Source organism: Crinia signifera, chromosome 2, assembly GCF_055691185.1.
Source record: "Crinia signifera chromosome 2, ASM5569118v1, whole genome shotgun sequence".
NCBI lineage: Eukaryota > Metazoa > Chordata > Amphibia > Anura > Myobatrachidae > Crinia > Crinia signifera.
In genome coordinates this window covers 340,255,248-340,277,970 of record NC_139218.1, presented here as the reverse complement: position 1 = coordinate 340,277,970, position 22,723 = coordinate 340,255,248, and the positions used below count along the sequence as shown (strand labels likewise).

At 38.5% G+C, this 22,723-nt stretch overlaps 1 protein-coding gene and 1 long non-coding RNA gene across 2 annotated transcripts in view; both read left to right on the top strand.

Annotated features, from left to right (window-relative positions):
- The window catches only part of LOC146057827 (uncharacterized), a 67,278-nt gene extending 51,820 nt beyond the window's left edge, over positions 1–15,458 (top strand). Inside the window, exons 2-4 of the long non-coding RNA XR_014469789.1 lie at positions 7,041–7,077; positions 9,830–9,915; positions 15,214–15,458. This is a non-coding gene — a long non-coding RNA (uncharacterized LOC146057827). The remainder of the gene's footprint in view (positions 1–7,040; positions 7,078–9,829; positions 9,916–15,213) is intronic.
- A 195-nt stretch (positions 15,459–15,653) lies between these two features.
- On the top strand, positions 15,654–18,098 carry HOXC4 (homeobox C4). The gene is made up of 2 exons (XM_083169554.1): positions 15,654–16,486; positions 17,040–18,098. Exons 1-2 carry the CDS (start codon positions 15,940–15,942, stop codon positions 17,381–17,383), a joined length of 891 nt encoding a protein of 296 aa, XP_083025680.1. The 5' UTR covers positions 15,654–15,939; the 3' UTR covers positions 17,384–18,098.
- The last annotated feature ends 4,625 nt before the right edge of the window (positions 18,099–22,723 follow it).

The following is a 22,723-nucleotide window of genomic DNA, read 5'->3' as shown; positions in this document are numbered from 1 at the left end:
GACCCTTGTACTTCCCACACTTAATATCCAACATTTCCCATTGCTTTCCGATATGCATTCATGTCCCCCTTTCCAACAAACCATCAATTGACCTCCTTTGCCAACAATTGCACCATTTCCCTTCTCTGCTTACAACGTCTTGAGAAACTTGTCTGCATCCACTTTCCCGCTATCTATCTGCCCACTCTATCAAACCTCTGCAGTCTGGTTTCAGACCACTTTACTCTACTGAGACTGCCCGTACTACAAAAGTCATGGAAAACATGTATGCTTGGCAAAAGCCTTCCCTGTATCACGCCATGTCAAAGTGCTGATACCATGTAGCTAAAATAGGCTCTTTGAACACACAACCCTGTGTGGTCCATGCAACACATGAAGCTTCCTTTGTTTTCTTCTGTTTTTAGGCAATTTCTAAATATAAAAGTATGAAAGTATGCTGCTATCAAAGCTGTATTGGCATAATGGGCCTAATGAAGATCCTGTCTGGTCTGAGGCTTATGTCACAAAGTACTGATGTGTGATACTTGGCACATACACTGGACCAGTATGGGGGATTTAATAGGATGAGAGAATCAGAAAGTGAGAGATTTGGTAAGAAATCTTCAGGGTTTTTTTAAAGCGGCAATCATTTACACTGCAAAATCAGTTTGATTTTTATTTATTATTTATTTATTAACAGTTTATTTTATAGCGCAGCATATTCCATTGCTCTTTACAAAGGAGACAGTAATACAATAAACAGGGTATTTACAGACAGTCAAAATGTAGGCGAGCCCTGCTCGCAAGCTTACAGTCTATAGGGAAATAGGCATTGATACATAAGGATAGATACTGTATTCTTTATTGCATCGATTCCACCAAAATGCAAGGTTCCGTGACTGGTTCTGGAATTTGATACGCTTGCCTGAAGAGATGAGTTTACAGGGAGCGATTATAGGTTTGGAGACTGGAGGAGAGTCTTATTGTGCTTGGGAGGGCATTCCACAGAGTGGGTGCAGCCCTAAAAAAGTCCTGCAGTCGGGAATGGGAGCAAGTAATGAGTGTGGATGAGAGACGCAGATCTTGGGAGGAGCACAGAGGTCAGGTTGGAAGATATTTTGAGATAAGAGAAGATATGTATGTTGGTGTAGTTTGGTTTATGGTTTTGTGTGTAAGTAAAATAATTTTGTATTGAATACGGTAGAATACAGGTAACCAATGAAGTGACTGACACAGTAGCTTTGCAGACGATGAACATCTGGCTAGGAAGATTAGACTCGCAGCTGCATTCATAATGTACTGTAGTGTTGTATTGAGGAAGGCCAATAAGGAGACCATTGCAATAATCAATGCGTGATATGATGAGAGCATGGATTAGAGTTTTTGCAGTCTTGTGTAAGGTAAGGGCAAATTTTGAATATGTTTTAAGTGCATGTGACATGATTTTGAGAGAGATTGAATGTGGGGTACAAAGGAAAGTTCAGAGTCAAGGATAACACCTAGGCAGCAATTTTAGGCAGCGATTTTGAAGCGTAAATTGTTGTCGGTTTAAAAAACTGGAGACTTCTTTCTAAATCTCTCACTTTCTGAATCTCTCATCCTATTACATTTCACCCGTATTGTGCATGTGCAGTGAGATTGTGCATTGTTGGACACTACCATGTGTGCCTGTGTGTCCTTGTGTGACTCATGTGTGCTTGTGTGCCCCGTTTGTGCTTGTGTGCACTGTGTGTCCTTGTGTGACCAATGTGTGCTTGTGGGCTCTGTATGTCCTTGTGTGACCCATGTGTGCTTGTGTACCCCATGTGTGCTTGTGTGCCCTTGTGTGACCCATGTGTCCTTGCGTGACCCATGTGTGCCCTGTGTGTACTTGTGTGACCTGTGTATGCTTATGTGACCCATGTGTTCTTGTGTGACTAATGTTTGCTTGTGTGAACCCTGTGCTCTTATGTGACTAATGTACCCTGTGTGTGCTTGTGTGCTCCATGATATTTGGGAGCAAACTCAGATTTCAGTACTGCCTACCTATGTTTCCTGGCTCCTTGCTAACTTGACCTTACACCAGTCCGATGGTTTATGTGTGTGTGTGTATATATATATATATCTAGAGTGAGTGTGGTTGTGTGTCCATGTGTTCATTGTTGTTTGAATTCTTTAAATATTCTCTATAGATGTCAATACATAATAAGTTTACTATTTATCAATCTGTGAAAAGCTTATCTATAAATTGTAAGTGTGGGAGCAGAGCCCTCCTACTATTTTGACTGTATATTTTAGTATGTTTTATCCCTATTTCCAATTGTATAGTGCAATGGAACTTTCTGCGCTGTATACGAAAGTGTATATAAATAAAAAAAACCTGGAGAAAGTAGAAGATTCTGTCACTGGATCCTTGGATCCTTCCCCTTCAGTCTATGCTTGCACATGTGTGACCAGATCGGCCAGCTATGCATGTACAGTAGAGTCCGGCAGTAAAGTGATAGCCCATAAATCATACATTTAGGGCCTTATTCTAGTTCACTCTTTCTGACAAAATCCTTCTTAGATGGACAAAACCATGTGCACTGCAGGGGGGCAGATGTAACTTGTGCAGAGAGAATTAGATATACAGTATCTATTTATCTAACTGTCTATCTATCTATCTATCTATCTATCTATCATCTATCTATCTATCTATCTATCTAATCTATCAGATTAATAAGAGGATACATGTGTCCATCATTACTAAGAGTGATAACAACCAGCATGTACTATTGTTTTCATATTATAAGACTATTTGACTGTTTGTGTTATCTCCTATCAGGATTTCAGTATGCCAAATATGCATTGTACTCCTTGTACCCTTCAATAAGGAAATAGTGATCAAACAGTTAGTAAACTGTTTTCACATCCGAGGATAATCTCATCAATGACAAATAATGCTCCAGCTCTACAAAACCTAAATCATATTGTTGGGGCAGTACGGATGGCAGCGCTGAGGTCATGGGTTCAATACCCACCATGGCCCTAACTGTGCGGAGTTTGTATATTCTCTCCGTGCTTGCGTGGGTTTCCTCCGGGTACTCCGGTTTCCTCACACGATCCAAAAATATACTGGTAGACTAATTGGCTCCCAACAAATTAACCCTAGAATGTCTGTGTGTGCGTATACATGCGGTAGGGAATATAGATTGTAAGCTCCACTGGGGCAGGGACTGATGTGAATGTTCAAATATTCTCTGTACAGCGCTGCAGAATATGTGTGCGCTATATAAGAAACTAATAAATATTGTAAAGAACTCTGTTTCTCTGTGTTGGTGATCATATATGTCTATTATAAGATGAATTGGTTATTTACTTTGCATCCTGTTATTTGGGAAATGAAGTGTTTGCTAATAGTCTGTAGTAATGCCATGGGCACAGGTTCTGTGCAGTATGTGTTCTGTGCATTGGCAGGTAACAAGCCATCACGGTTCTGTTTATACATTGTTTCAATGACAGTTATGACTTCCACTGCACCTTATTGTAATTATCTACAAAATAGTATAGGGATAGTAACAATTGTGTAAGTACTGTAATTATGGGTATTCTTACCATAACCATAATCAACCTTCGCGCTTTATGTTGTGCTAACATCATTTGCAGGACAGTCTGGATCTATTCTAAACCAGATGCCAAAGTCTGCACTCTGTATTAGCAGCATAGTCGTGCAGGGCAGCGAGTGTGTGTGTGTGTGTGAGTGTGTGTTTATTTATTATTATTACTACACACAAGCTCATTCAGATGTCTAATTCCAACAGCAAAAGAAAATACCACGAATAGTCTTCAGCTTCCTTTAATAAATATTTTATATAATAGCTGTAAAACTGCAAATCTTCTTAATCCCATGTTTCCAATGTGACTGGTCCCGTTCCAAAAATCTGGAGCCTCACATAGCCCAGAATGAGAGATGTCAAGCAAGGATTGTGCTAAGTGTTCTAAAGGGAATTGAGAGGTGGCTGGGAAGCACATGGTCTCGTTCTACCAATAGGAACAAATCAGGCTAACTGCGGCTGTCAACAAGGGGGATTAAGTGTAATTATAAAACATCAGCCAGTGTGCTAGCAAATTAACCCCAGGAATTATATACTGAAAATAGTGTAAACAGGGCAACATGCATATGCACAATGCTTGTAAATCCCATCCTAATGTGTAATAGTCATAAAAGCTACACTGTTAGAAAACCAGTTAGTCTGATGTCATGGAAGATAAAATACTTGTCTGACGGAGCTTAGTAGTAATATTCTCCGGTGCTGCCTGTAATATTACCATGCCTTACCTACATTAAAAGGAAAGGCTGGGGGTATTTAAGTACAAGACAGCGACCCCACTCTTGTGTTTGCTTAATGTACCTATTAAAGAGGCCTATCACTCCACAATTACACTATCTAATTAAAGGGAATTGCATTCCTTGGTGTGTTAGCAGATTATAGTGGGAAAAGTCAAAACAATTTAAAATACGAGTTATGTTACCTTCACAGACATGTTACCCTTATTAAATCATTACTTTGTGTAGGTTTGTAAAGATTTTTAATTGATCTCTTTATTTTATACAACTGAATATTGTCTGTCACTACACCATGCTGGGTGGTATTGTTCTACAATATTCATTTGAACAGTCCAAAAGGTGAACGACACTATGGAAATTGTAAAACAGACCAACTAACCTGTAGCACACCAAGGGCCTTATTCTAGTTCACTCTTTCTGACAAAATCCTTCTTAGATGGACAAAACCATGTGCACTGCAGGGAATTAGATTTGGGTGAGTTATTTTGTTTCTGTGCAGGGTAAATACTGGCTGCTTTATTTTTACACTGCAATATAGATCTCACTTTGAAGTAAACCCCCCCCCAATCTAATGCTCTCTGCACAAGTTACATCTGCCCCACCTGCAGTGCACATGGTTTTGTCCATCTAAGAAGGATTTTGTGAGAAAGAGTGAACTATAATAAGGCCCCATGTGCTGTGGAACTACAAACAACATAACTGAAATTCAGAAACACATAGAGCTATAAGCTACCTACTATCTATGAAATAAATTGATTTTGTTTAAACTAATCTGAGGAAGGCTCATTTTCGATGAAAACGTTGATAAGGGAAATTATACCTTTATGGCTGATTTACTGGTCAAAGTCTTCATAGAACATTATCTGCTGTACCTTATTTATTCCATACATCTATACTACAGTGAAACCCAATTGCTATATTCAAATAGTCTGTATCATTGCTGCATACGGTGACGTCAGAGCCAAAGGTATTGAATCCATGACAGGTAGATTTCTATAGGACACCTATTCACACATAAAAAGAAAGAAGAAAACAAAAAACCCTCCACAAATCAAACAGTGTATTTTGTTTCGAGTTCATTGATAATGTATGCTTCCCTCTATACACATATAATCTCTAAATCTATTTTTAATGACCCTACACACTTCAAAGACAAAAAGTGAACCCAGTTGTAATGCCTGTTCCTTGCTGGGATCCATCCGATGATTAAAGGGCTGCAATTCATTTAAAGTCAGTTTATACATTAGTTTCCCTTTTGCAGTGTTCTTTTTGTAAGGCAAGAATAAAAGATGATATAAAGTCTAAAACCCGTGTCCATTCCTCGGTATGAATGAAACCTTGTATGGATTTTCGTGTTTGTCGACATAGTTCATAAATGTGTAGTTACTACCTGTTAGAACATAACATAAGCATAACAGTGTCAAGGTCAATATTTATTTATTTAATCATTTATTTAGTATATATTTCATATTTTCATGCATTCAATTGTGAGCGAGAAAGTTCGCACCGCTGATTTCCATGGAATTTATCCGACTGTCCTTTCTTTTAGGGTTCGTTAAGAATGAAACCCTCCTTAGTGCCTGTATTGGCCAATGTTGCAATTACAAGTTGCACCTTATGTATATTTATTTCAACCTTGTGACTTGCTATGTCATTCTGTATTTAATTCACACAAATACAAGCAGACGTTCAGAGGTGCAGTATCACATATTCTGGGATTGAGGGCCTCTCTTATGTACTGAAAAATATAAACACCAAATCATATCGAATCTTAAATAATGACTTTCTGGAACTCACATCTCATTCATGTAGCAGAATATACTGTTATTACAGCTTAAAACGAGGGAACGTGGGAGACAACATTCAGATGTAGAAATGTTGCAGAGGGTACAAAACGATGGGGCTGCTTGGCTTTAGAAGAGGTCATTAAAACCTTAAGGGGTGTACACGTTTATTAGGTTAAACAAAATCAATTTTAATCAGCTATTCCTTTTCTAATGGAGCATTTCCATTTGTAAATGGTATCTATTCAATCTATTTCAGCATTATTCCCAGCTGTAATCGGAGTGCTCAACATAAGCATAACATAGTAACGGTTATAATCTATCTATCTATCTATCTATCTATCTATCTATCTATGTAACTAACTGTCCATTGAACAGCTGTAAACACGAAAACACATAGCTTGCTGTATATTGCAAATATTTTGTCAAAAATAAAAGCTGTATATACAATATTGCTCCTGTTGCTATCTATCTATCTATCTATATATCTATCTATCTATCTATCTATCTATCTATCTATCTATCTATCTATCTATCTATACTGTATAGAGGGGTTTCACTCTCTGTTGCTCCAAGTACTGTATTGCTGCAGCTTTATATGTACACCCACCCGCACTCCGCACTTCAGTGATTGCTTATTTTTTGTGACACACTAACAACATGCTCCAAAGCATCACAGTATATAACATACATCATTTCGTTATTTCGATTTCTCATTGATACATTTCAGTAGAAGATACATAATATAGTCAATCTCAGTATCAGAATTGAAGACACAGTATCACCTTGAGATCTTTGATAGGTATAATTCGCCAAATAGTTTGTAAGAGGAGTCTGGGAATTGATAGAACTCTGATAATGTTATGACTACAGGTTATTAGCAATATATCAGATTAATTGCTTGGCCTACCACCCTGTGCAGTGTTTTCTCTTTTTAAAATTGACAGTTGTGTTTCCTTTCTTCCCTGCAGATCCTTTCACACATGGACTCACTGTTAGCTGCATTAGGTAAGACCACTTGTAATTATCACAATGTGCTGTCAATGGAGCAAAGTGGCCATTTTCCTCTGACTTTCTTGCTCCTGTCTTCATCCGACCGTTGAAGGGTTAAAGGGACGATGGCAGATTTTATTGCTCGCCGATTTTCCAGTTGGGAGGGCAGACAAGGGGCCATAAACGCTGGTAGGTGTCCTGGCCGGTCATCTCTAATCACAGGAAGCAGGATTGTGTCTTTACACTGTAAATTGCACTGATTTGCCATCGAGCTGTTACACAATTCCCAGAGGTGTCTCAAAAACAAGAATGAAAAACAAGGAATCTCGTTTTGGAAGATCCTTCCATGTGTTAAAACAAGGCTGGTGTTTCTGCAAACAGAGAGAACTGAGCATAGAGTGTGAGCTAGGCTGACAAGACATGAAATACTAACTCCCCATATGCTTTACAATCAGTTCCCAGTACTGCACATACACAACACAACACAACATTAATACATTATATACAGGAAGGGACGATTTTCTGGATCAAGAGAACAGTGTATATGTTACAATGATATCCTATATAAATAGGAAGAACAAGAATATACAATTTATTTAATTAAATGTTGATGTGTTATTTTGATCTCCCTATGAATGGAGATCAAAGTAACGAAGATAAAGTAGTAAGTAACTGTAAGACAATATAGTAAGGGGCGATGTAAGAAGACAACGAAAATAAATAAGTAGGAGAAATATAGTGGTGGGAAACATAATGGAAAATAGATCATACAGGGTGCACTAAAAAGCCATAGACGGCCAGTACAAGAGAGAAAAGGTGAGAAGGAGACAAAGCCTGGAAAACAAACAGTGTAGAAGGTGTGAAAGGACTGGATTGTGGTGCATGAGAGTTCTCTGCCTCCCACATCTGCCTCTTTCACCTTCTTTCATCGCAAAATGAACCATTTCTTTTAAGCCCTGTCTGTCTTCAGCTGCCTAATAATCCAACCCAGTTGTGTGTGTGCACTATATACTGCGGCACCTTTATCCTGACACTAGCCTGATTGTGATCTGGGACTAGGTAAATATATGACCTATACAATCCAGATGACCAACCAACATAAATATCTTCTGTGCCCCTATCCAGAACAAACAATCCATTCACAAAATACACATTATACCAGAAAATGGGTCTTCTGATATTAGGGGCAGTTTAAAGGCAACACTGGCTTAAAATAGCTATGGTCTCACATCTAGGGCAGCATGATTGCCTCTTTGTTTTGCATTTATGTCAGCATAAAACATCTGTCTGCTAGTCCCTTGTAACCTACATATATGTGACACTTACATACAGTGTGCTGCACACTTGTCAATGCTAAATCCACCTTTCTATATCCAGAGAGGGCTCCATTCTGGGTCAGGATGTTTGGGCAATTACAGTATAGTGTGTGTATATATATTTTTCTGACTGAAAGCTAATTTCATCCCTCTAGCAGAAGAAAATAAAACCTGACAACTTATAAATCAGAAATAGGTGCCTATCACTCAATCCTTGCATACATTATCAACGTGAGACCATAACCAGACGATCTGTCGTTAGCATTGAGGCCCCACTAACGGGTTTATTGATAGCTGTGTAGCACAATAACACCGAGTATAACTGCCACTTAAGGGAGCGCACCCCCCCCCCCCCCCTCTTCATTGCAGGTCTAATTTAGATGGGAAGTACAATGACCTTCTAGATTTGTTCTCGTTCACCTTATTCTTTAGAACGCCATAGTGCCAACTTTCCTTCTATATATATTGAGGTACAGAAGACTCAATATACTTAAAACTGTATCTCTCACTGTAATACGGTTACAGTGAGAGATATCGCTCACTGTAATATGGTTACAGTGAGAGATATCGCTCACTGTAATATGGTTACAGTGATCGGCATTTTCTACCGATTGCATTTTAAGTGTTATTTCAGGTTTTTAAATCTCTATCTATATTGAATGACGACATCGTAAATCCGAAAATGTATTGCTGTACCCCTCTTTCATGTTTAAAAAGGAATCTAAACCACTGCAAAACTTTTATTCACCCCCCAGGTGTTTGCCTATCTTATAGTCAGACCCCATCTTCACCCCCTTGATGTTCTAGAATTTTTCTTGTACACCAATAAATCTCAGACCACTTTCCAGGATATTTCTGTCTCTCGTTAGCATCTTAAGATCTAAGTTACTCATTTCTTAATCATTTATATTGGTATTTGGCTTATTTCATTTAAATTACATATGTATGTATTATGAAATAATGATATAGGAAATAATAGAATACCAGCTTCTCTTTGGTTTTCAATGATAAATCAGGGTCGAGCTGGGGTGATAGATATTTGTATTTGAATTTAATTGAAACCATCGGTGAAAACTCCTAAGTTCCAAAAAATATATAATTTATAACACGTCCTTCATGGCTCTTAAATTGTGGCCCCAACTTTTGTTTGAAAACTTACAAAAACTTTTAAGAGGAGGATTCTGGGTCTGCAGAGGCTGCACTGAAATCCTTGAGGCTTGGATCAGTTTTCTCAGCCCTTGTTGGTGTATTTCTAGGTCGATCTAGGATATAATAAAACGATTATTACCAGCCATACCCTTAATATGCCGACCTGGGCAAATTATTTATACGACTGCTTTTGCTGGGCAGGCTGAGCCTTGGGATGTTCAGCAAATCCCCTTACGAGACAAGACAGGATCTTCAATGAGTTAGTAATGACGATTATTTAAGCCTGTGCTATATTTTTTCAGCAGGCTGCTCGCAACCCAACAGTGGATGTGAACAGAGGAGGGAGCAGATGTGAATTAAGGCACTTATTGAAAATAGCATCCCCTTGGTAAATATTGAACATCACCTTACAGGATTTCTACTATACTTTGTATTTAGACTGTGGAACAGACTTCAAAGATTTTAAAGGGCAAAAGGTAGAGGCAACAGGCTGGGAGAGAGATTTGCCAAAAAAAAAAAAAAAAGGGAAACCATTGAATCTCGTCCTACTACCTCTCAGCAAGATCAGTGCCCTTCAGCTACTGATAAAAACAGTGTTTATACGCGATTCAAGTATTTAAGTAGTGTTTATAAACACACACATTCAGGCACTTGGGCAAATCAAGATCAAAGGAGTGATGTAAAAATATAAATTTCTCAATGTTTCTGCTAACTGCAAGATCGGTTTCATCACTCTCTTGGTGGACAAACACTAGGAATGTAATGATGGACAATAGAGACCTGGAAATTTGCAGGCAGGCTGGTAAAGATCCACAGTACATGGGACCTCTACTTGCCCTCAAATTTAGCCTGCTATCTACATACATCTCCCGAGAGATTCGCTTTTTCATTAAATTGATTCTCAATTGCCTGATCTGTCAATAGTAGCAGACAAAGCTGCTTGTTTGCAAACTGTGTTTCAAACTGTGTGTATGTAGTTTTTTTTTTCTCTACCCAGAGTATGGAGGTAATATCTCCTGATCGCTAGGAGTGTATTGATTGTTTATGATCGCTGTAGTGTTTATTCAGCAGTCAGGGTAATTTTTATACAAACAGGGTCATGTTGTTAAACACTGCTTCCCATCATGCTGTCCTAATGCTCCCTTTACACTAATGCAACCTTTTTAAAGAGCTACCCTTATATATGTATTCTCTTCATGAGAGCCCCATCATCCTCATATAAATAATAATAGATAAGTGGTTATTAGGTTTTTAGTTAAGTACATAAGATAACATTGTATGTGTGAAATCAGAAGCTAAATGACTTGTACACTTCAAGAGATAAGTCTACAGTCTGCTGCCCAAACACAGGACTATTCCTACAATGTTACCTGGACTACCTAGCAAGCACCCATATGCTTGTTGTGGTTAGATAACACTCATCGCAGCGACATATGTACGATAGTTTCAGCATATAAAACGTCACTTAAAAAAATCTGTCTCCATTTATTTCAGTTGCTGGTACTGGTAATAATAAAGTATAACACGCAATCAAACATCGTTTTCAGTTCCTTATCCTGAATGGGCCACTGCTTACCCTCTATATAATATCTCTCGGATCGTACAGTCTATAGGTAGCGGGTCACAGATTCCAGAGCAGTTATACTACAGATAATACTATTACACCATATCCCATGTAATTTGGATGCAGACCCCTAAATCAGTAACTTATTCATTATGAAGATAGTACACTTTTTTTGGGAAGAAAAATACTATACATTCTACATTACAGATAGATAGATAGATAGATAGATAGATAGATAGATAGATAGATAGATAGATAGATAGATAGATAGATAGATAGATAGATAGATAGATAGGATACTAATGTCAATGCCCAAATCCCCTTCAAATTATCATATTATATTTTTTTTTACGATAATCCAATTTCTTATCTGTAATTTTCTATTTTAATAATCAATCTCTATTATTGTTTTTTTTTCCTCTGTCAAATTAAAATCTGTCCTCGTTTACCTCTGACATAGGCACCTCCGGTGTGTCATATAATCTATATGTAAGTGGTATACCGAGAGGAGAGGGGTGTCACAGCGATTGGGTAGCACCAAAGAATGAAGCCTTTGCAGGGTTCATGAACTATACACCCATTGTGCGCACCCAGAACAAAAGCACGGATATTTGCCATATACATTTAAACTTCATAGCATCTCCATATGCTTATATTGTGATTTTTTTTTTTTAAAGGAACTAAAGTCAGAAAAATAAGGAGAAAAAAAATAAACAACTTTTTTTTTCCAGCATAAGAATGAAACATCAAATTACTTTGCCTCTGGCTCCCATTTTTCCCTTCTACATTATAACTAGTTATTGAACTAGCTATAAGATCTAAAGGCCATTTGTGCGGAGACAGATTTCAACTGAGTTGTACCATCAATATTCTGTGGCAGTGACCTATTGGTGGAAGTCAAGCAAGAGAGGTGAAATTCAGGTCACGCTGTCTAACCAGTATTAAAATGCGTGCACTTTGTGGAGGAAAAAAAAGGCCAGTTTAAACGAGATTTAAAGAAAATTGAATTCCACGAGGAGAGTGGAATAATCTTTGCATTCTCTCTACACACACAAAATGCATTTTTAATTTTTCTTTCTTTTTTTTTTTCTTTTTGTATAAGGGAGGAGAGAAGAAATAATTGCATTTTTTCTTTCTACAGAAATAGGGGGAATGCTGAAAAGACAAATGGACAATGCTTTGTGTAACAACCTGCCCCTTTCCCCATGCACATGATGGAAATAAATAAAAAAAGCAAAAAATGATGTAATAAAAAATACATAGAATGAATATACCAAAATATCTATATAATGAATCCCCTAAATATGCAAATCAGGGATCCGCAGCTGCCTCACTCTTAATAAATATGTGATTTTTATCACAAGATCAGATTTATAAGAAAGGGGAGTACGAATAATCCTTGTTTTGTGACCTGGGAGGGATCTGGTAGGATATTGCTAAGATATTAAACAGAAACATTAGAAACTGGTTCATTTTTTTTGCCTCTGAATCATGCACAGATTGCTAATTGCGTGAGGTGTAGGTTAGCAAAACGGTCAGTATGGTAATAGCACCTTCAATGAACCCTTGGGGACAATGGCCAGTTATTTTTCTTCAGAACTGTCAAAAAAGACGCTTTGTGCTCAGAGTGTTTGAGCAACTCCACAGCCAGAGGATTTTCTGCCCTCTTTATGCAGTTAAAAAAGCAAAAAACCCCGAGCAGATTATGTGAGGAATCTGACTTCTACATTTTACTACCCCCCAGTACATAGTATCTACACATGAAAGTCTTCCCCAGACCTCCTTGTGTTGGCAAAGCCATCCTGTTGGCTATTTGTAGATGTGCACCCAAATACAATGTAAGCGTCACAGATGTCCTGATTTCTGTGTGTGTGTGTGTGTGTGTGTGTGTGTGTGTGTTGTGTGTGTGTGTGTGTTTGTGTGTCTTAAAGCTCATTTTTAAATGCTGCTTTCTGCATTAAGATGTAAATCCCAGATCTGCAGCTCATTCACAGCCATGCTTGCTCAGTAGTTAATGAAAGCTTCTGCAAGAAAGAGAAATGGTCTGGTAGGAGCTGGGCATATTTGTTACAACAGGAAAGCTGTGTGATTGAGCTGGGAGCCTGCATCACCATATACATATATATTTGTTTGTGTGTGTGTGTGTGAGCAACCTGAAAATAACAGCAGCCTGGGCTACCGTAAAGCACGCTTCATTCTAGAAGCTTTGCAATTGCACGATTCAGCCAGTGCATTGTAAAAATGCAAACACATAATTTCATTTATTTAAAGTAGACTTGCAAATGAAACCTCGTAATAGCGTCATCCCGTGAGTTACTTTGTTTTATTTAAAGTCAATATACCTTTAGATATTAGCAGGGGAAATCTGAAAGCTTTTTTTCCATATCATATCCCATCCATCTATTAATACAATGTAGATGGTAGGATTCTGGCTTTAGGTCCTTGGTGGATAGTAGAAATGTGTGGATGGTGGTGAGAATTGGTTAGGGATACTGCACACAACTCGCCAGTGGTACACAAAAGCTTATGCAAAACGTAGGAATGTGACCACGTTTTATTACTATAAATGAAGGGAGGCTGTAATTCAGAACCAGGATCTGGTGTTCTGAAACAACATACGTGATACGTATGGGATACGTGAGACAGCCAGATCTCAGATAACTGATCACCCCAATAGCAATCCTGAAGATGAATTCAAATCCACGCACATTGCAGATTGTCATTTAGCTCAGTGGGTACCTAGAATGTAAACTGCCACAATAGTAACAGGCAGGTCCACATCTGGCTACGTTATAACGATTGTGGCTTTAACATGTGCATTTTAAATGACAGCCATTTCAACCCCCACTCCACTCACATGCCACCCTACCCCCCCCCCCCCCTCTCCCATGCCACCCTACCTCACCCCAAAATCCACACCAAAGTAACAGATACCAAGAAGGCGCTTATATGCACCCTGTAGAATCGAATTTGTGTGAAGACTGCAGTCACAGATTCGTCTCTAGGGGGGTATATGGGTGATGCTAAAAACCTCTGTTTGTTTGTTTGTTTGTTTATTGTATATTCATTTCTTTCACTGAATCAATCGTCATGAAATCCCTGGCGTTTAATGTGCCACTTCATTCAGCAGTCGTTGGACGTGGCACTAGCACCTAGCACCTAGCACACACACACACACACACACACACACACAATTTTGTCTTTAAGTTCCCTTTCGTTCTCTTTTGGGCTGTTAGCGAGAGAAGTGTGGGTGGGAGGAGTGGATTAAAGGTGTAGATTAAATAATCATAAAATAACACATTATTACATTTCCTATAAAGACCGAACAGCCACCGCAAAAGGAGAAAGTCCCAACCAGTGCAATCCTCCTGGCTGATTTATTACCTTTTACTGCCCTATAAAAGCTGTTAGAACGAACCTGAAGCCTGCACCACCGCTGGCACATTTACTCTAATAAATAAAACATAAACAGCTAACTTTATGTGTCACTTTTATTGTTATCAAGTAAAATATTGCAATGCCCTACAAGCTATGATTCTATGCTATAATTGTTATCAAGCTGAACAGGGGAGCAATCAGATATCCACACTCCCATGTTTAATGCCTAATCTAAGCTCTTGATAAAATACTTAATTGTAAAAGCTGTTTGCTTGGAAATGTTTACATAAATTCCCAGGGTTTTTTTTAAGCACTATATTATCTGCTGAAAGTAGGTAGTGTGAACAGAGGCTGTGAGGAGATATAAGGAGAGTCCCTCTCCAGTCATTTTTGTCTACTTAAGGAGGAACTACGATGGGCCCCCCTTGTAGCTGGAAATTGAATTGGCAGACCAGGTCCTCCATCCTAGGCAGCCTTGTTATTACACTGGGTACTGAGTGACATATCCATCCTGGTTAAAGTAGTATATGTTTCCAGGAGTGGGATACAGACATGAATACAGTGTGAAGTTTTGTGGTCAGCTGCAGGGTCAAACACAGCATCCACCCCAATATACACCCACAGCAGTCTAGGAAAACACAATCACAGCATCGATATGGCTGCAATGGCATTTGCTTGTATATTCCTAATGTGTTTTTGTGCATGATGTCAGGTTTGGCATTAACCAGTACTTTCTTGTTGTAGTGACTATTCAGTGCGACAGATATGGAAACAGCTACCAGCATTGCACAGATAAGTAATTCAATATCCACCAGCCTGCTTCCAAGAATGCAGATAAAATGATACACACTGTGCAAATATGTGCACAGCCTTATACCAGGGGATACAGTATATAGAGACATCTGCAATGGGAATCATGTTCTTGCTGCTGATCAGATTGTGACTCTCCGGTCTTGTCATTGTAGGGTGCCCTGCGTGGGGATCGGATGCTCCTGGGTGGAGGAAGCTGTGACACAGAGGGCACACAATGGATGCCAGGTAAGAGACAATGTGCAGCATTTTAGGACCGAAAGCAGAGAGGATCCCCCAATGTCCTAATATTGTGTTATTCTCTGTGTGTATGTTCCTGTGTGTGTGTGTGTGTGTGTGTGTGTGTGTATGGTGCTTCTTACTGAGGGAGGGTGCACATTCTCCACCCACCTCTAGTATCCATTTAATGTGCACAAGCAGGTCTCTATATCTTCCTTTTTTCCCCCTGCAATTGGCAACAAACACATCCTTTTTGTGTTATCCCAGCTAAGCAGGCATCACAGCACAGGGGATTATACAGGGAGAGGGTGCTGCTGTGCATAGGGAGAAACATCAAATCACAACAACAAACATGAAAAGGGGGAAAAATAGATTTTAAATAAGGTTTTGGTTCTTTATCCGGGGACTAGCATGCAGGATGTGATTGGCTAAGGGAGTCACATGGTGAAAGTAACTTTACGGGGTCGCCAGCTAGTAGGAGGGCTTTATGGAGCAGAAAAACGACAAAGCGAGAAAAATTATTTTCCACTCCAGAAATTAATGATCATGAGTTCGTATTTGATGGACTCTAACTACATCGATCCGAAATTTCCTCCATGCGAGGAATATTCGCAAAATAACTATATCCCAGATCACAGCCCGGAATATTATAGCCGGTCCAGGGACGCTGGGTTCCAGCCTCACCACCAGGAACTGTACCCTGCAAGAGCAGCTTACACAGAGCGGCAGTACAGCTGTGCCAGCATTCAGGCTCCTGCCAACCCTGCCACACACCCCAGGCTCCATGGACAGAGCACCAACCACCTTGTAGGCAAAGCCCAGATCTGTGAGCTTCCCACCCCATCTCTTTCCACCAACACCACTACCTCCACCACTCCTTCCCCAGCACCCCCAGCTTGCAACCAGCCAAATGCAGAGCATCCTACCAGCACAGCTACCAAACAGCCCATAGTCTACCCCTGGATGAAGAAAATACACGTCAGTACTGGTAGGAAACTTTTCTTCTCCCTTATAACCTCGCTCTCTCTCGTTTTTTTCCCCTTCCCTTTAAAGCTCAAAGAGTCTTTGGGTTAGCACAATTGAACTGGATTTACGACTACGAATGGGTAATTACACCCACCATAAATTTTATAGCCAAGCCTGTCTGGGCTGCTCCAGCCATGTGCTTCATTCTGTGCTCTCTATGTGGTGTGTGTGTGTGTGTGTGTGTGTGTTGGAGAGAGAGAAAGAGAGAGAGGGAAAACTACTATAGCTTTGTAAAGGGTGCATAAATAATTCAGCTTCTTTGGAGCTAAGGGAAAGCCCTTTATAATAAAACAGAAAGAACTGATTCCTTAGAAGATTTTTTTTTTAGAAGACATTTTAGCAGATGGTCTTTCTCCTGCTTGCTGATACCTTCCTGTCCCTAATATTCTGTATGCCTCCCTTTCCTTCTTCCTCTCCAGATCTTCTCCCCCCCTGCCTGCTTGCTTTTTTATCTATCTCTCTCCCTCTCTCTCTCCTCCATGGCTATCCTCCTGATTCTCTCCTTTCTTTCTCAGTGAACCCTAATTACACTGGGGGTGAGCCCAAGAGATCCAGAACTGCATACACAAGGCAGCAAGTCTTGGAACTGGAGAAAGAATTTCATTATAACAGATATCTGACCAGGCGAAGGCGCATTGAAATAGCCCATTCCCTCTGTCTGTCGGAAAGGCAGATCAAGATTTGGTTTCAAAACAGGAGAATGAAATGGAAAAAAGACCACAGGTTACCTAACACAAAAGTCAGATCCACCGCTTCTTCCAGCGCCTCAAATAACATAATTGCTTCTAATTCTGCTCCCAACGAGGATCTAACGCAAAGCTCAACTCAGGATCAGCGAGAGGATATTACAAGGTTATAAATACACCCCCCCCCAAAAAAACAAACAAACACTACAAATGACTGAGTATTTATAGAATCTAATAATAATATTAATATTAATAATAATATAATATATATTTTGGTTCTTGTAGTTTTTATTTCTTGTGCGTTGGAATTCTGAGAGGTCTTTTGGATCATCAAAAAGGCTGTAAATGCATGTCAAAGTGCATGGGATCAGGCTTCTGTGTAAAGTGTTGTTTTATGTTTATGTTTGTTTGTTTTATGACAGTTTGTCTTAATTTATTTTTTATGGGAGAACTACAAAAGGTTCTGCTTTGAAGTGAGCTTCCTCAAATGGAAAAAAATACAGGGTGGCAATTTTACCCTTCAAATATTTAAGATAGTAAGTGGTAGATCAAATGAATCAAATATGGAGGTGAAATAAATCGTTTTTGTATAAGGAAATAATATTATTGTTATTATTATTATGTAATAAGCTTATTTAAGAAGATACAATGAGTAGCAGCACACAAAACAGGAATCTGTTGTTTTAAATTAAATGCCATAAATGTGAAGATAATTCAAAAGAAAGTTTCCAAGTCGCTAGATAGATCCATTTTTTGTTGTTGTGGATACTGTGCTTTTCTTTTCTTTTATTTTGGTTGAGATGACATTGTACAATAATGCTATGAACAGTCCTAGTGTAATGTGAACGTCTGTTTGTTCAATAAAACAGTGAATGTGTTTTAGTTTAACCTAGCAGTCTATTGTCTATTTTAACTGTTACTTTTGTTCCATTGCTGAAAATGTTTCATTTTTGTAGCAATCACAGGTTTACTGCAATAAGGACTATACAAGTGTATCTACTGCAATGAATCCTAGAAATAATCACCAGAATTGCACAATATAATATGTCATAATGGCCTAAGAATTCCTAATTTAGTGTATGATCGTAGTGTCGTGTTGTTTGTGTACTTCAGTGAGAGCTGAACGTGTTAAAAAAGTGTTTATTTATATTTATTTTGTATTGAAAGAAATAACACAATGCTGAAAATCTATTGTTCTAAAGTTCTATTATTTGGGGGCTGGTCTGTAAGATATAGCATGTGATATTTTTGCAATCTGCCATTGCATTGCTGTCCTGTATTTGAATGTGGGACTTGGACTATTAAATAACGTATTTGGTAAAGCTTTGTAAGGCATCTCTTCAGTGTAAATAGCAATGACCCCTCTGTGATCTCCCTGTCTTAGTGCAGGGCCTAAAGGTTTTCTTTTTAGCTATTTTGCGTGCTCTGTCCTATCTATTGTAGCAGAAGAATGCAATAGATCAGGTAGGCCTGTACAGCCCAGCAACATGACACACAGCAGCCTCCAATCACCAAGTACTGTAGTATACTGATCACTGTGTAGGGCAAAATCTGCCTTAAATCTGCATTGTTATCTCGACAGCGGTTTGGGAGAATAATGCTATACCCCATCTCTTATAAACAGTCATACTGACCCAGAGAATACTTTGTTTTGTCTACAAAATCTGGGTTCTAGGCACAGAAATCTTGCAATGCACACATTCAAACAAACACTGTGGATTTCATATATAGCTAGCATTGTATGACTGCAGGTTAAAGGGTTGTTACACAGATAAATATTTATTGGTGATTTATCTTGGAGAACACATCGTGTTCTAGGGTTGCTGCACACATTAGATTCAAATGCATTTGTTCATTATAACACAGATTGGGTTAGGGAGTTTCTCCATGTGCTTAGGGAGGTAAGATCACCCTTTCTGGGACCCCTCTTTCTCTCTCTCACTCTCTCTCTCTCTCTGTCTCTCCCTCTCTCTCACTGTCTCTTTTGTAAACTGCTTCAAAATTTGATGAATTAAAATTGAATGTCTCAGGGAGAGCGGCTTGAATAAGATGGGGACTTTTGTAGTCCGTTTGTCTTCCCAGAAAGCAGCGGGTACATTAATCAAGTCTCCACTATAGGCTGCATGTATTGAATTAAGAAATAAAATAACATCAGGAGTAGGTATAAAGCTTATCATGCCTTTTAAAAATTGATTGAATTGGGCAAATCGAGATGGGAAGAAGTACAGGGAAATTTGTCCTGCATGGTCTGTTCTGGGATTTTATCTGTGTTCCAGTCCCAGTTCCACAGTCATGACAATGACGCTTTAGTTTGCAATAATCTTATGAACCAGAAGAAAGAATGCCACAACCAAAGCTTAAAAAAAAAAATCACTGCCCTCCACTCCAGTCTCTGTGACTTGTTTCTCAGTCTCCTGATGCCTTCATGGTGTGAGTGTGAAAAGGTATTTTATTGAAGTTCGGGGGGTAAACTGTAGCAAACAGGGTTCATGCAAAGGACACGTTTTCTATCCCATTAACTTTATTTTAGACTTGCAGCCTGACCTCTAAACCTCCCTGACCTATGCAGGTCTCACAACGTGTATCTTCTATGTTATTCTACATGGAGTAAAACATCCCTTTTACTAACACTCTCCAGAACCCATCGCAAAAGATGATTGTACACATTTGTTTCTCTCCCAATAATAAACTAGAAAAAAGGTATTTTCTTCCATCCTTATCGTTAATATTTTACTTGCCTTCAGAAACTGCACCCCCCCCCCTCTCCCCCGTGTGAGTATTTAAAAAATAAATAAATATATATATATATATATATATATTATATAAATATAACACACACACACACACACAGATGTGTGTAGGCAGAATCTACATTAGAGTTTGATGGAGATAAACAGCTGCAGCTGAATGGTAAATCTGGCGCAGTTTGCAGCGCGAAAGAAACGATCCCCCCCCCCCCAAAAAAAAGTGTCAAACTTCAGTTCTGTAAAATAACTGCAGTGAAATATTGTCTCATCCAGGACGTAAAAAAGTGTCTGTTCTCTCAAGAGCAACTTTAAATTTGAAGTGTGTTACTTTAAACAAAGTTGGTGCCATAAGCGCCCCCATCCCATTAGTTCATCTTTTTGTATATGGGGACTGCATTAAAGATGGGGAAATCAAAGCGACGACTCGCTAGTTCTTCCTAAAATGTATATCATTCCAATATGTCTTGAGAAGTGAAGACAGGAATATGTTTGCAATTGCAATCTTTTGAGACCTCTGCCTCCTTTTTATGTATCTTGTGAAAATCTAAGACACATTCTGCAGAATTTTATGGTAGGCTTGTTCACGTCTGGCAAGTTTTTTTTATATTTACAGCCCCTGGGGTTTTAACTACCGGCCGTGTTTCTCTATACCTGCAGTTTAATGTTAAACGTTGCTGTTTCTAATAATTAAAAGACTAACAGCCACCCTGCACTTTAAGTGTTTGAATTACGATTCTTTAACAAGAACCAATACGACCGTATTTATTGTGATCCCGCATGTCATTATCGCAGAATATAGTTTTATGCACTTCCTAATATGTCCTTGTGATTTATCGTTTATGGCAGATCACCAAGGAAAACATTTTTTGGGCTACACTGGAGGAGTTAGAGAGATGAAACGCCAAGAATTCGTACTGCAGAATATCACAACTCTGTGCATACCTAGAAAGTCCAGAGTTCTGTACTAGAGATTACACTGGATGGAGATTCTCCTCTCCCCATATTCAGCCAAATAAATAATACACAGTAGAATTCCATGTGTTAGTAACCACACTCTCCCCCTATTTAAGTCTCACCATCTGCAAATTTACTTTTACCCACAATTTGGGCTCTCGGCTGTGATCTGAGTACTTTCACTCTGTGCTATATTTAACACATGTCTCAAACAGGCATTTGAGGTGTAAAAACGTTATGCTGTAAACTTTAACAAATTGGATTTGTCATTTACTTCACTCCTTTTGGGATATTATAATAAAAGTAACAAATATTAGGTCTACTGTGAATCCAGGGTAGAGCTAAAATTCATATTCATAAAGATTTACACCCTGCTCTTTAGAGTGAGATTATCTGTAAATATTTTATGTGAGGGAAATGAAATGTTCTGTATTCAATGTCTGAGGTCCTGGAGCCTTTATGGGAAGCAGAAATGAAAGCTAATATACTTATAGTTACTGAGTAACACATTGATATTTACAGGAGGAATTCCACTTATTACATAACTGGTCATGCAGACAATGAAGTTATCCTGTTATCCTGCACCAGCAAAAAGTACTGTACTGCAAGGTCAAACCCAACAGAGTAATATACAGCTCTTTATGTAAAATCGGTAAAATTGTGCAAAATGAAAGAAATAAAGATATATCTATAAATATTCTGCATGTCAATGTGCAAATGTGTGTGGTTGTGTGTGAACTTACCTACTTACGAATGTAGACAAATGAGTGTGTGTGTGTGTGTGTATATATATATATATATATATATATATATATATATATAATACACACACACATTTAGACACACACAGATATATACACACACACAAATATATATATATATATATATATATATATATATTTGTGTGTGAGTAACTATATCCCTATCTGAAATCATACGAATGAATGAATGAATGTTTATTTGTTTAATATTTACTTTTAGAAATAATGTCCACACATTTGGATGTATGTTTAATGAATGGAATATTATTAATGTTAATATTAAAGAGGGAGATCTCAGTTGCTCAATGTTTTGCTTGGGAAAACCAGGCTAATGAATGTTTAAAGTAAATTGGCAATGTTTGGCAGTAGGTTAGTTTTGCATTTTCCCGGTCATGACCCCATCCTGGGACAATAGTGGTATTCAGTGGGGTCCTCTAGCCTCACCCTAGCAGACACTCCAGTCTCAGCTATTGTCTAGTAGCAGCAGGTATTAGAGCAGGGTCCCACAACCTGTTCTACTCCCAGGGGCGCGTCACACAGAGTCAAGGGGTATTTATACCTGATGAATTATTGTAAAATAATAATTATTTAATGCAATACAAATAAAACATTCTAAAATTAATAATAAAACATTTTAATGATTCAAATACAGACAATGGTTTTTGGTATTTCTTTATTGACATTTTGGGCTAAGTTGTGGGGTATTTGACAAACACCATCAGATGGGGAGTATGAGATGCACAAATTCTGTATTAGAGGATGCTAGTATATGAGTAAGTAGTAGAATAGAAATATTGGGTACTGAATTTTAATTAACAATGACATACAGCAGGCTGACATGTGTGGAAATATACTGATGGATGTCAGTTGTTGTGAGTTCCCGGAGTTATTTTAATCTAAAACGGATATAATGTGTAGTATCTATAGTAATACAAATTAATTTAAAATAAATCATAGTTTCAAACTATAGCTCGCTCACTGTAGCAAACAGATATGCAGGGCTGATTTACAGTTACAAACTCAGCTTTCAAGCAAAAAATTTGTAACAGGA